At 31.6% G+C, this 13,377-nt stretch overlaps 2 protein-coding genes and 2 long non-coding RNA genes across 5 annotated transcripts; 2 read left to right on the forward strand and 2 right to left on the reverse strand.

Annotated features, from left to right (window-relative positions):
- Positions 1 to 307: 307 nt before the first annotated feature.
- On the reverse strand, positions 308 to 9,648 carry LOC124446155 (serine/threonine-protein phosphatase 2A 65 kDa regulatory subunit A alpha isoform-like). The gene is made up of 24 exons (XM_046996978.1): positions 9,630 to 9,648; positions 9,352 to 9,453; positions 9,149 to 9,239; positions 8,287 to 8,333; positions 8,076 to 8,129; positions 7,932 to 7,982; positions 7,753 to 7,843; positions 7,546 to 7,636; positions 7,238 to 7,304; positions 6,591 to 6,671; positions 5,813 to 5,920; positions 5,675 to 5,722; positions 5,105 to 5,219; positions 4,843 to 4,913; positions 4,088 to 4,173; positions 3,940 to 3,988; positions 3,434 to 3,485; positions 3,218 to 3,339; positions 2,838 to 2,898; positions 2,692 to 2,765; positions 2,012 to 2,092; positions 1,155 to 1,297; positions 925 to 1,016; positions 308 to 644 (listed from the first exon to the last, which is right to left on the reverse strand). The coding sequence occupies exons 2-24, from the start codon at positions 9,427 to 9,429 to the stop codon at positions 637 to 639; spliced, it is 1,761 nt and encodes a 586-aa protein (XP_046852934.1). The 5' UTR covers positions 9,430 to 9,453; positions 9,630 to 9,648; the 3' UTR covers positions 308 to 636.
- On the forward strand, positions 5,637 to 7,068 carry LOC124446157. 2 transcript variants are annotated; one of them, XR_006948353.1, is made up of 3 exons: positions 5,637 to 5,865; positions 6,169 to 6,258; positions 6,344 to 7,068. It is a non-coding gene; the product is annotated as an uncharacterized LOC124446157 (long non-coding RNA). The 2 variants fall into 2 exon arrangements; XR_006948352.1 differs by lacking the exon at positions 6,344 to 7,068 and having other exon boundaries at positions 6,169 to 6,259.
- On the forward strand, positions 9,539 to 12,129 carry LOC124446158. The gene is made up of 3 exons (XR_006948354.1): positions 9,539 to 10,018; positions 10,241 to 10,419; positions 11,941 to 12,129. It is a non-coding gene; the product is annotated as an uncharacterized LOC124446158 (long non-coding RNA).
- Positions 10,462 to 12,697, reverse strand: LOC124446156 (glutathione S-transferase 4-like). Its single transcript, XM_046996979.1, has 5 exons — positions 12,444 to 12,697; positions 11,983 to 12,084; positions 11,588 to 11,706; positions 11,126 to 11,221; positions 10,462 to 10,875 (listed from the first exon to the last, which is right to left on the reverse strand). Exons 1-5 carry the CDS (start codon positions 12,580 to 12,582, stop codon positions 10,696 to 10,698), a joined length of 636 nt encoding a protein of 211 aa, XP_046852935.1. The 5' UTR covers positions 12,583 to 12,697; the 3' UTR covers positions 10,462 to 10,695.
- Positions 12,698 to 13,377: the final 680 nt, after the last annotated feature.

The raw sequence follows: 13,377 nt of genomic DNA on the forward strand, positions 1-13,377 counted from the left end.
GAAAATTTTACGATAAACATGATGGAGAAAACGAGCTAACACAAGGGCTAAACAGAAAAGTTTGAAAAGTAATTTAAAGAAATTGAAGTGAAATTATCTTTTACATTTTCACACATATTTGAGTAAAAGCCAATCTAACACAGTCACAGAATACGAATTAAGAACTAACTGTAAACTCTAATCTCGATGCATGAAGTTTAAGTGGCTAACTACTTGAGACTTGCTTCTACGTTTCTCTTGATTTATTTTTACAAAGAACAACTCGTTGCAGTCTGTGTTTTATGACGTCATCAAAAGAATAATAAAATGAAAATCCCAATGCACTTTATTTACAATTGCCTCTTATAAGATAGAAAAGAAAACTGAACGATAAAAGCTTTATTAATGCCTTAAAGCAAACTGTGCAAACAAAAGGAAATTCGAAATGCAAAAAAGACAATCATTAGCACATTGGTACGGCTAGACAATGTTTTATCATAGTATCATCTGAAAATGTTTTGTCATTTTTACGAAGGTTACTCTGTTCAGAGGTCGAATATCTATAGTTATTTTTTATTACATAAGATATTTCTTCATTCTCGACATTTGTGGCAATCGACATTTGTGGCAATCAGTTGCTGCGCGTTTTTCTTCTCTTCAAAAAACTGAAACAGAAAGGTAGAAAACGCAGTAAATAAATAAAATAACATCTTTCTGTTTTCCTCTTTATGTGTGCATCATATTTATCATAAATCGATGTTTTGTGAGCAACAATAACATTTAACAAAATACAGCTCCACTCGGCCAGTTTTATGACACAAAAGAAGAAACTACGTGCTGGTCAGACTATTTCAACAAGCAACTATGTATTTGACAGATAGCTATCACTCATCAGAAATACTGCACTATAAAATTTTAATGAAAACCAAATTTCGTGTGTGTTACCTGTTAGAGCTTCTTGGGCGAAATATTTCACATCAATGTCCGCGTCACAGTTTAACTTATCTAAACAAGGTTTGACTTGGGCTTGAACCATGCTAAAAAAAATAAGAAACTTTGATTTTAATAATGACATGGCATTATCATACGATCCATTCTTTAATGAAGGAGGGCGTACAACGTTATTTGACAAGTTTAATGACTTTATACTGCATGATCTAAACATTCCATAGCACCTGGAATCAATCTTTGGTCCAATTTTTTGAAGAGTTTTGGCCACATTGAACCTAACATTTGCTACAGCATCTTGGGCAAGACTTATAACGGTGGGTAACATCAACTTTGACACATTCTCAGCAACAATGACTTCGGCTAAAACCTTAAAATTCAACGAAACACATAAATATTATACCACGAAAATGCTCAAAAACGCTTTTAGGATTACTTCATGTCGAGAACAAACTTGGCTTCAATAAAAACAAAAAAACTTCAACTAATTTAAAACCATGAAAGAAAACTGGATATTTTATGAAGTTGTCAAGTCTACCAACGATGCACATAACACTCCTTCTTCACCTTCGTTAAGAGCTCTAGAATAGGAGGCTGTCGACCAAAAGTGTATGTACGAAATGCAATTTTGTTTTAATCAGATAGTTCAATATGATCACATGAATGAATACACTATAAACTAAACGTTAGAATATTGTTACAAAGCGATAAATTTTACATATATAATCGATAATAAAAGATCAATAAGATCAAAGGAATCGGATTGGCGAACATTTGTTAACGTTACACAAACATGCAAAAACATTGCTGAAACTAACAGCAAAGTTTAAAGTGCTTCACCAATTATGATAAAAAATTGTTATCATTCAAATAAATAGTCTAATTTCAATGTTTCACGGCCTTTTTCAAAAAGCTTTATTTAACTAAACTACGTCATCAGGCATATTATGATCACATGATGTCGTGTTCATCCAATACGGGAGCTGCATTCAAGTACTTATTGTAAAACATGTTGGTTATAATGTCATTTAAGACATAAACATTAAAATTATGAGGTGAAACTCAATACAAACAAACCACTTACGTTGATTGAAAATAATGTTGTAAGACGGTGGAGATAGTTGGGATCCCTGGCCATTGCAACAATTTTGGGAATAACTTGAGTCTACAAACGGAAAAACTATGTAAAATTCGCAGATCATTTTTAGAAACGTATAGCAATACACCAAACTTATAAACTTATAATATTTGATGCAATACCAAAATTCCTTATCTTAAAACTATCAACATTGTTGGATAATGGATTTCACAACATTTCAAGAGTCAATGGACAAATAGATTACAAAGAGAGTTATATGTTCGTAGATTGAACAGAACTATATTTTGTAGAATGATGAAATGAATTTATAGCTAACGGTTTCATTGGTATGGCCAGCATAAGTTGTGCTGAGTAAATTTCAGAATATAAGCATTATCTCTTTTTTTAGAAATATTTTGTATTTACAGCAAGTGAACAACGAAATACGAAACACGACTAAACCTATGCGGGCTGGCTACGCCACTGTTATTTTTTAAATAATATTTGCCGTTGATTCAATTCTCAAAAATTAAAACACAGACTGATAAATTTCAACAGGGAGAGCAACAACTTAAGTGAACAAAGTGTTTAATGGCTTGGAGTAATAGATGATGCAGAAGATGTGGGGTGAAAAGTGATGAAGTATATCAAATAAGACCTCAAACAAAACTACATACACCACATACCGCTGCCCAATCCTGACCAAATTTTTCTACAAGTTTTTTGAGATTATTCGTTGCAGCTTCTCTAATGGCATAAACTAAGTACAATGAAAAACAATTATATTAAATATCTATTCGTTCTCTAAAAATGTACTTTTGCTATAACAAACCGTTATCAACAAGCCAAGCCATACAAAGTGCATTTAGTTTTTCGTCAAAAAATTCAACTCCCTAAATGAAGATTTCATGAAAACAATCTATTGGAAGCGACGACTTCTACTACTTAATAAAAAAATTTTTAATTAATGTTGAAAAGATGGCGTTGGGCAGAAAGTTCTGTGTCTAGATATTTTATATGTGAAGAAATTTAATTGTTAGTTCGTGGATAAGATACCGTTTTGTATTTCATAACTAAATAGTTGATTTTGCTGACAACGGTAATTTGAATTATGATATAATGTAAACACGTTTCTAGTTAAACAGACCACAAACCCTAGAAAACGACGAGTTTTTCATTATAGTTGGGTAAATACAATTACTTTATACGTACAAGTTGACCAGCGAGTAACGGCATGTATTCTATTATTGCTAGTCGGACTCGCCATTTATTATCTTCAGCTAGTTCAACGATTGCAGGAAGTAACGATTGAGACAACTGGTGAATACCGATCACTAAAAATGACATTGTAAAAGAAAAGAGAAAGAAAAGCTAAAATACCTAAACTAGAGTGCACATTCAAAATTTCTAAAATACGATAAAGTATACCTTGATTTACGCAGTCTAAATTAGAAATTATATTAAGTCGCACTTCGGGATGCTAAAAAAACAGATGTGAAAAAAGTGATAAACGAAAAAAAAACATGCATATTTCTTATCCGTTTTTATATCATTTATTATTGGAAAAACTCTTAAGTCTGATTAGTTATGACGTCATTATATGACATAAAAAAATATTTGACATAGAAGTAATAGTCTCTAATCTATCTCTTCTGTTTGCTTCGTTTGACTGCATAATTGGATTTACTTAAACCCCGTCTTCCTCAACCTTAATGTCATTTCTTCACACAATCTTCTAAATTGAACAATTCCAACTCCCCAAAATTACTGCCGACAAGACTTGTAGCAACAGTAAGACTGTATGACACCCACTAAAAATCATTTTACTCCCCTCCTAAAACATTAAAATCCACTCGAGAAAGTAAAGCTCATGTTTCATAATTTTTCTTTTTGTTACTGAACTTTAATCAAATTAAAATTACATAATGTCTCACCTCATCTTTCAACATCGTCAAGAACAAAGGAAGCAAATGTTCAATCGTGCTGAAAATATTTTCAAAATAAAGCTTCAAAATATTTTTTTAAGAAAAAAAATTTTCACAAATGAATTTAAAATTATTTAAGAGGCAAAACAGCACGTACTTATCTTTGCCAACTACTGGGGAGAGACCCATGATTACGGATGCTAAAGCAGACTTCACGTGCTGGTTAGGATCCACAACTAAATCCTATGAACAAAATAGTACAATAGCTAATCTCAACAAGACAATCCTTCGTAATAAAATCCACGCTTACATATATAAGTACGTATAAAAAAATACATTGCGAAAAAAGATCACTTTTGGACCACGCTCAAGATATCGTAAAAAGCTGCCCAAAACTGCAGCCAATCAGATTGCAGGAAATTAAAAACTATCGCTTCGCATGCATACGTAAGTATAAAATAATTATTGGTTTATTACCAGCTTGAAAGACCGGACAGAAAAATATTTTCGTGAGGTCTAAAAGCCCGAGGAGAAATATTTTTCCAGCCGGACCGACCTAAACGGTAAATAATCAATAATTATGTTTTACTAAAGGCAACAATCTTATTAGATTGCTTAATCAGATTCAATAACGACGGCCAAATAAACAATCAAAACTTTGCTCTTCGTTTAACTTGAAAACTGAAAAGTTTATAAAAATAGGTTAATACAATCAAAAGTCGGCAGATAATTTCATTTTTAAAACAAAACAAAATGTAACAAAACAAAAACTAAACAACTCTTCGCTCAAGTATTTAGCTTTAGGATTCCGGGACCACAGTCAACATATCGCAAAAACCTGAGTATATATATATACATACTTGGTACTTGATAGAAACCAAGAAGAAATATGAAAATTTCAATTTCATTTACCTTTACACACGGTAAGATGTTCGTCATAATGATTTGTTCTTGAATATCTGAGTTCAGGTTATCTGAAAATTCTGAATAAAGAAGGAAAAAGTTGAACAACATTTTCATTAAGATGTACTGCACACACACACAAAAAAAGATTAAACCATGAATGTACTTTCAAGTAACCTGCGACGAATAAAAAAGCATGACAATTCAAAACAATGGGAGTGAATCTATTCAATTAAATAAATGAATTCTTTCAAGAATTTCCACTGCGTACCTTTAACTTTTCCCGAGGCAGCAGCCCGAACCTCAGCTTCATAATCTTTTAGTAAACTTTGAAAAGCAGGCACCAAATCTGTTTTGGTTATCTCACTTCCAACCGCTCTTTGTAACTAAAATTTCAGAAAAAAATAAAAACCTTACGATAAAGGTGTTTGTAAAGAAAGTAATATTAATTTAGGGCCTGTTTATATGGAGCTGAATAACAATGCTAGTCGAGTAACACACTTAGCTAAGTATCTCTGCCATACTTGGCCATTATTAATACCTCTCCGGGTAAACCGTTTGTATGACAGATCCGAGTAACTCACCTTGACGTGAACTTGGTTTGTGTGTAAGTTATTAACCCGGCTAGACGAGAAGTCAGTATTAGTTATATGTACAAAGATGGCTTTTTTAGCTTGCCGAGCGAGTTTCTCGCCTAGCCGGGTGACTCAGCTCATACAAACAGGTCCTTACGTAGTTTAAATATGGACTTTATCTACGACGCTATTATTATTACGCACATGTAACCCTTGACACATGCACAATTTCTCGAGAATGGACAGAGAGAATGCTCAAAGTTTACCTCCGTAAATTTATTTGCGACCATATATCGTACACGCCATGATTTATCCTGGTAAGGATGAAGAGATTATACAATACGATCAGAAATTGTTCATTTAAAAAGTTATCGTTCACGCCGTAGAGACAAATTAAATTATACCTGAGCAGCTGTTCTTAACATTGGCATAACTAAAGCTTCCACATCTTCAGGAGGTAAAATAGATGCAATATTCACACAGGCTTCAACGGCCAACAATCGCACTGAGTCCTAAATATCAACAAAATTACTATTTTCAGATTCGTTTTCTGAAATTCTTTTACCTTTGAAAACTTCATAAAATATTCATTTGAACATTGAAGAGAATATACAATTACTTGTTTAAATTGTTTATCAAATATTTAATATGGACCTTCAACAAATTTATCCTAAAACTCAGTCTTAACAATTGTATTGAAAAAATATACTTCTCAAAGCAACTTTATAAACAAATATCCCAAATTATCTTTTATATTTAGGTTGTTTTTAAAACGTGGAATAAAAGGGAATGAATAGTAAGGGTCGTAATAGAAAATTGCAGAATTGTGAAAAAATTTTTTTAATATCAGGTAAGTGCAATTATTATTTTTGATAACAAAAAGTAACTTTTTCATGCAATAGAGGTTTCTCTGACTATATTTCTTCTTTTCAAAGGAAGAAAATAAAGAAAAGTATGTAGTAATTATCTCTGCGAGGGAAATGTCAAGAATGAACAAAAATATAAAAACGAAAGCAAAATGAATAAAAAAAGATTTAGCTAATTTCTTGAAATCAACACAGCAATTTCACTTTGGTATCATTAATAGACAGAGTTATTAACGTTAATTCGGTCTTTACCTATAATTTACAAACTCCTTCAAATCATGATGAATATTCAATACATATTTCTTCAAGTGCCTACCTGTTCATCTGCAGAAAGGTTTGTAAATGTGGGTATAAGATCAGATTTGACAAATTCCAGTTCCACAACTTTAGCGAATTCCTATGCAATGATAACATAGTCAGCTCAGTAAATTGTTCAACACAAAGATGGATCCACAATAGTTTTGTACAAGAGGGAGGTAATTTAGTTGGGATTAGAATTTAATAGATACTTGTTACCATAGCAACTCAGACTTCTTTGCTAAATTTTTAAACCTTTTTTTAAGATTGAGAAATTTTTGTAAGTGTGCTCCATCATACACTATTCACAATTGTTAGATGTTCCGTATATATTAATATTTTGTGTGCTCTGTTGAAGCCTTCCCTAATCCATCTCTGGTTTAGTAAATGTCCAGGCTTAGAAAGGATTCAAAAGGGAAAAGCATTTTGTTATTTGTTTTAATTTACCTGCTGCAAGATTAATGCATGAAAATATTATTGGCATTATGATAAATATTGTATTACTTTAAAATGAGGACATACATTTTTGAAAAATAACAACTGATTAAACATGAAATTTTTTATTAAAGTATTTTCAAACGAAAGGCAGAAAATAACTTTCTACCACTTTCTGTTGTATGGTTGCTACAAATAATCTTACTTAACAGCAAAATGTTAAAGACAAACCCCAAGTTTTGAAGCAGCAGCCCTTCGAACCATGGGCGTATCATCAGAACATAACGTACGAAAGTGTCTGCAAAAATATTAAGATCTCACATGTTACAAAAATAGTCAACAAGACAATGACGATGGATTTATTTCGTGTGAAAACTAATGTATTCTTGCATTTTTATATATCAGGTTTTAAATTTTTGCTTGAATTAAGTATTTGTATCATGATTCTTTTCACATGACTTGTGGTAAAAAAGCAAAATATTTATACTGTATTATTCTTATAAACTATACCATCGTTAAAGCTGATATTATTTACATACTGTCTTAATTCAGCTTTGATGTTTGCATTTACTCTAGGATAGCAAGCTGGAAATAAACCACAGGCTGATGTCCTAGATGTAAACCAATCACCTAAACAGCAATACACAAGTTTTTATTTATTTCCATCTAAATATGATCGGGGGAAAATTATTAAAATTTTAGAACATCCATTCAATTTACCTAACACTATTTCTATAATTGTTTACCTTGTGATAGACGTTTTACTAAAGGAACAAAATGATTTTCTAAATCTTGAGGTGAATGCTCAGAAGCAATATTACGAAGAGATTCTACTGCCTGTTAAATATATAAGATATAAAATAAAAATTGAATTGTCTGATGAGAGATTGTATAAATACTTCACAATAGACATATTGTGTCTTACCTTATCTCGAACAACAGTTTCTTCTACTGTGGCCAAACTCTCAAGTGGTGGCTTGATATAAGAGAAAACAAATTTTTATCATACAATTCAAATTAATTTTTTCAATTACACACCAATTAATATATGATGATAAAATTGTTATACCAATAAACAATGTACAAATTCTTGTCCCCCAACAAGAGGTGTAAATGTACCAAGCTATAAAATATGATAAAATTTATTGTTTGAGAATTGCCTAAATGCATTCATCGTGATTATTCAATAAAAAATATTCTACAGAAATAGTGCAGCACCATGTATAGAGCAAAAAATATTGCCTATAAATAATCACAACAGCTCATAAACATATTGTTACCTGTTCTGCTAATGCCAACAGAACTTCATCCTCATCATAAATGGTATCTATTTAAGATATTATTCAAGGTTAATCAAAGCCATTCAATCATAACTTGAACTTTCTTTGATCTGACTTTACACTAGAGTATTCCATACAAACCCACAATTTTATTCATAAAAATATCCACAGCAAACTATGATGTATTTGTTTTTAATCAATCAATGATACTCAGCTTATTTTGATAGGAAATGTTGTTAAAAACAAAGAGCCTGTAGCATTATTAACAACACAACCATCATAGTGAACGAATATTGTCTATTTAAATTCATATTGAATAGATAATTTTCAATACTTAAAAAAAATCTGCTTTGTTTTTCATTTCAAATGTGAAAATACAAATGTGAAAAGTATTGCATGTATTGAGTTAACTTTAAAAAACCAAATTGTAAGTCAAATGAACTTATATGAGGAAAAACTATCAACAAATCTACAAAGCAATTTAAAATTAACCTAAGTGATAGAGAGCTAAACTAACTGAGGAGTTCTCTTCAAGATAGTCTGGTTAATCTAAGGAAATGACAGATCTATTTTGAGTGTATAATGCATATAAATGTAGATTTCTAAACAAACAGTCAAACATGATCATATGAAAATATTGAATGTGATAATATTATTTCACTTTTCAAACGTGAAATTTTTGGAAATGAGTTTTTTAAGAATTCTATGATTATATGAACGTCTCAGGAGAAATTTAGACTAACTGGTCGTAAATCGTTGATAAAATCGTCTAAATTTAAAATGGTACAAAATTCAGGTGAAATTTTAAGATGTTTTACCACCAATAATCATGTACGAAACACTATGCGGCACAATGACATACCTGTAAGAAAGGGAATAAGTTCAGCACGCGTTCGCTCGACTCCAAGTGCCAAGGCAATAGTTGATAGTTTTCTGATAGAATTCAAACGCAGCTGTGGATGTTAGGACACAAAATAAAAAAGTTGGTTTAAAACATACTTAAGAAAAACATCTATTTATAAGAGATTGATCATTTTTTACGCCTAAAAAATGACCCAGATCTACCTGAACATCTTCATTGCGTAATTCATCGATAAGAACGGCTATAGGATACAAGGAATCGTCTCCAGCATTAGATGCCATGACAAATTTCTAAACGTTTCTTCTCTGAAATAATCATATGTTGATATGTTGATATTATACCAGCATTCCTTGCGCGCGCACTTTACAGTTTTAAACGCTCGCTAAACGCTCTGGAATAAGTGGAAGATAAGATAAAATTCATAAGATGCTTCAAAACAGTTTACTATGTTGAAGAATATCGACAATAAATTCGACCTTACGTTAAACATATCAATAAAAGTCGTCTAAACAGAAGGAATGAAGTGAAGACACTGACACAGAAACCACACAAACTGTTATTGGCTGTTATGTCATATTAAGAGACACAAAGGGAACCGATTACTCTCTTTTGACTAATATTATTTGGACAGTTAGACTTGTTATTTCGTGTAAATGAGACAACATTTAATTTTACCAAGGGAAATTGTGTTAGATGCTCTTCAAAAAATATCTGCCTCTGGCCTTACACGACATCACTCCAGCTCTGTTTCAGTATTTCTTCAATACTTTTCATCATTGTACACTTTTTATAATACATCCATAGAAATATACTGTTATGACATATAAATTGATTCATCAGATTGCTTCATTATGGATCAGATCTTAACAGGTATACACAAACAATAATTTATAGTATACCAGTCTTTGTGAGGTCAAATACAGCATGTGGGCCATCGACTGCTGCAAGATGTCTGACTTACAGATTGTTTAATTCCACAAGTAAATCATTCATTATCTCTATCCAAACCTCAATACTAAAGTTTTGAGTGTTTTCACTAAAGTGATCATATTCAAATGTAATACTATATGATTCCTCCAAATTTTCTTCAAGAGTCTCGCAGGTTTCTGTATGAATCTGGTTATGGTCAGGTATCGAACACCACTGAGATGAACAACAGAGGAATTAAATCAGTTATGTTTTTGATAATCATGGTGCTTTTTCACGTTTTGATCTCTCCCAATTTGCTTGCAGTTCTCAAAGACGCTGTAGGGATGCAAACGACCCCCAAGGTAAGAGCACGGATAAAGGTCTTGTAAATCATAAACGCTTACTTTTTTTAAGCTATCCTTTTATTTAATTATAAAGAAATGATAAAGTTGTCATAGCAAATGCCAAAGCATAACACATGCAGCTATGTAAAATATCACGTATATAGAGGTCTGAATTGAGATGGATATAACCATTTAAGCAGACAAATAGATACTATAAAAAATCAGATTTGATAGACATGTTTTTAAAGCTCTCGAGTTAAAGCAAAAATTGGAATAGCTGCATTACTATGTCTTTCAAATAGGCAAATCATCTGGTCTTGTTTTCAGATATTCGGCAATTTTAGGTTCCTTTTTGACGCGTTCATACAAAGCTTTAGCCAATGGAAAGTTATCGAGTTCTTTTGGTGTTTCTGACTTTCCAAAAGCCACATAGACGTCAAAAAATCCAAAAAAAGCAATATCTGCATACGTTAACTGAAAAAAATGAATGAATAGTTACCAGCACTTGACGTGATTAATAGCATATAAACGGATTTATAACTTAACAAAAGTTACGAAAAAAAGAAATTATTGAAAACAAGAAGAACATAATATACTATAGGAAAGAGATGTAAGTACAAGCAAAATAAACCAACCATAACTGTGATATAGCTAAAATGGAGCAAATTTTCTGCTAGCTGTTTATTTCACAGCTATGATGTACGATTAATTAGTTATGGTTCACCTTATCGCCAACAAACCATCCCGAGCCATTGCGTTTCAAGATTGTTTCAAAGTTTTTCAAAGTTGGTATTAGCTTCCACTTTTCTTTCATTTTTTCCTGAAAATACAAAATATGTTTTCATGTAGCCATTTTCAAATGGTGCTAGAAGCTTGATTAAAAAAACACTTCATCGCTCACATACGACTTTTTCATATACAAATGATTCATCAATATGTATTTATTACTAACAAGCTGATTCTGCCGACATTGAACTGAAAAAATCAACGTTCACACAATCCTGAGTTTATAATAAACTTTTATCAAAATTTCGGACATTTGCTTTCGAAATTTTCATTCAAATTTAATTGAATAATAAGTCCCAAATTGATCAACGGCGCCCCGTCCATTTCCATTTCCACCCTCAAGAACAAAAGCTTGTTAAAATGGTTGTACCTGATTATTTCAATAATTTCAACAACTGACCTTTCGTTTGGCATCTTTTTCTAAGAAAACTAACCAAATAAAATAATCGGTTAAATCCTGGCACTGATCAACAATACCATCAGCTAAGGCTTGTTGAAGAGAGCTTTTTGGAGCGTATCCTGAAAGATAAAATGAAAGAATGGTGATAATGAACCTTGATTAAAATTGTTAATCAAGCACATTATTGCATTTATTATTAATCAAGCACATTATATTACAATCTAGTTTTAATGAAAATTCATAAAACTAGAGTACAAACGACACTCGCCTTTCTTTTTTATTTTATTTACTTTGTTCTTTTATACATATTAATAAATTGACATGTCGATAATTCTTTCTCTTCTCTTTTATAGCCACGTCAGTGTACGAGTACAATGTAACATAATCATAATTACCATACTCTCTCCCCAAATATCTTAAAATAGTCATTGAATGTGCAATTGGAGTCCCATCCACCTCCAAAACAGGCAATTGATTGAAAGGATACTTTGAATCATCTGCATTAAATAAATACCAGAATTAAAAAGTTAGTATAAGCGTTACACTTAATCTGTGTCCTGTGTCCGTCAAATAAATTTATACCTGATTTTTAAACCATAAGGCAGAGAGTGCAAGACAGTGTTGACAATGTGTCAATGTAATGTATACATATAATTTTTACTGTAAAAAAAACAACGAACTTTGCCACTTTGCTATAATATATAGACAACTTGCCTTGTTTACGTATTGCTGGCCGGCAGACTTGATCGAGTGCTTTTGGAAACACTTACAACAATGGTATCTCTCTTAAGATTATACTGCCTGCAAGCAAAACGTAAATAAGGCAAGTCAAATATAATTTAGTTATATAACGCACCACACTTAGTCTTATTCCATTCGTCGGACCCAAATTCAAAATGTTCCTTCTCATAGCTCACTCCAGAGAGTGCCAACATTAAGCGAACTGGTTCACCTCGAGCACGTAATTTGAAATACATTAACTTGTAATTAGGCATTTTACAGCAGAGAGCTATATCTGGCTATATCTGGCCTGCTAGTAAACTCAATATGAATGCTTAGTCAATTGACCCAAAGGATTATTATGATTGTGTATAGTCTTTGACGCTATGGTTCAAAGAGTTTTTGATAGAAAATTTGCATTTTTAGTGTAATTTATTTTCCGGCCTAACCCACTATCATCAAATGAGTTGCTTGCAATTTTGCAAGAGCGTTTGGTTGTTTCCAAGATGGATTAATTTTTGGAAGCAGTTTACGTTAAGAGAGACAACTCAGTTAAAACCTTTATTCAACGTCTATTACCAAAAAAATTGTTTATTGCAATACCTAACAAGGACAGCATAAGTACCAATAAATAATCATTGCAGGAAGTCACACACTTGATCGTCAATGTTTTATTTTTTAAATATAACCTCTTAAATAAATAAATAAGTCAATAAATAAATTGTTCATGCAATGTATAATTATGTATAAATTAAAATGTAAAATATCCTCTAAAAGATAACGAACGGGAATGTTTATGAACCTGAAACTTCATTCATATTACACAATAATAATTAATTAATAAGTGTTTTTAACATTCTATAACACAACTCTACCGACGATTCATTCTTATCTATGCAGTACAGTGTTATTTAGTTCTAAACAATAAACATATAATGAAGATCTTACATGGATAGAAAGTTTATATTAAATTTTGCAAAGCTCCATTAAATATTGTTGAAATTTAGGAGATAGTCAACGTGGAGAGAAACTATGATTTTTCAAAGCAAATGATACAGGAATCAACGAAA

Source organism: Xenia sp. Carnegie-2017, unplaced genomic scaffold (genome assembly GCF_021976095.1).
Source record: "Xenia sp. Carnegie-2017 unplaced genomic scaffold, XeniaSp_v1 HiC_scaffold_22, whole genome shotgun sequence".
In the NCBI taxonomy this organism is placed as follows: Eukaryota; Metazoa; Cnidaria; class Anthozoa; order Malacalcyonacea; family Xeniidae; genus Xenia; species Xenia sp. Carnegie-2017.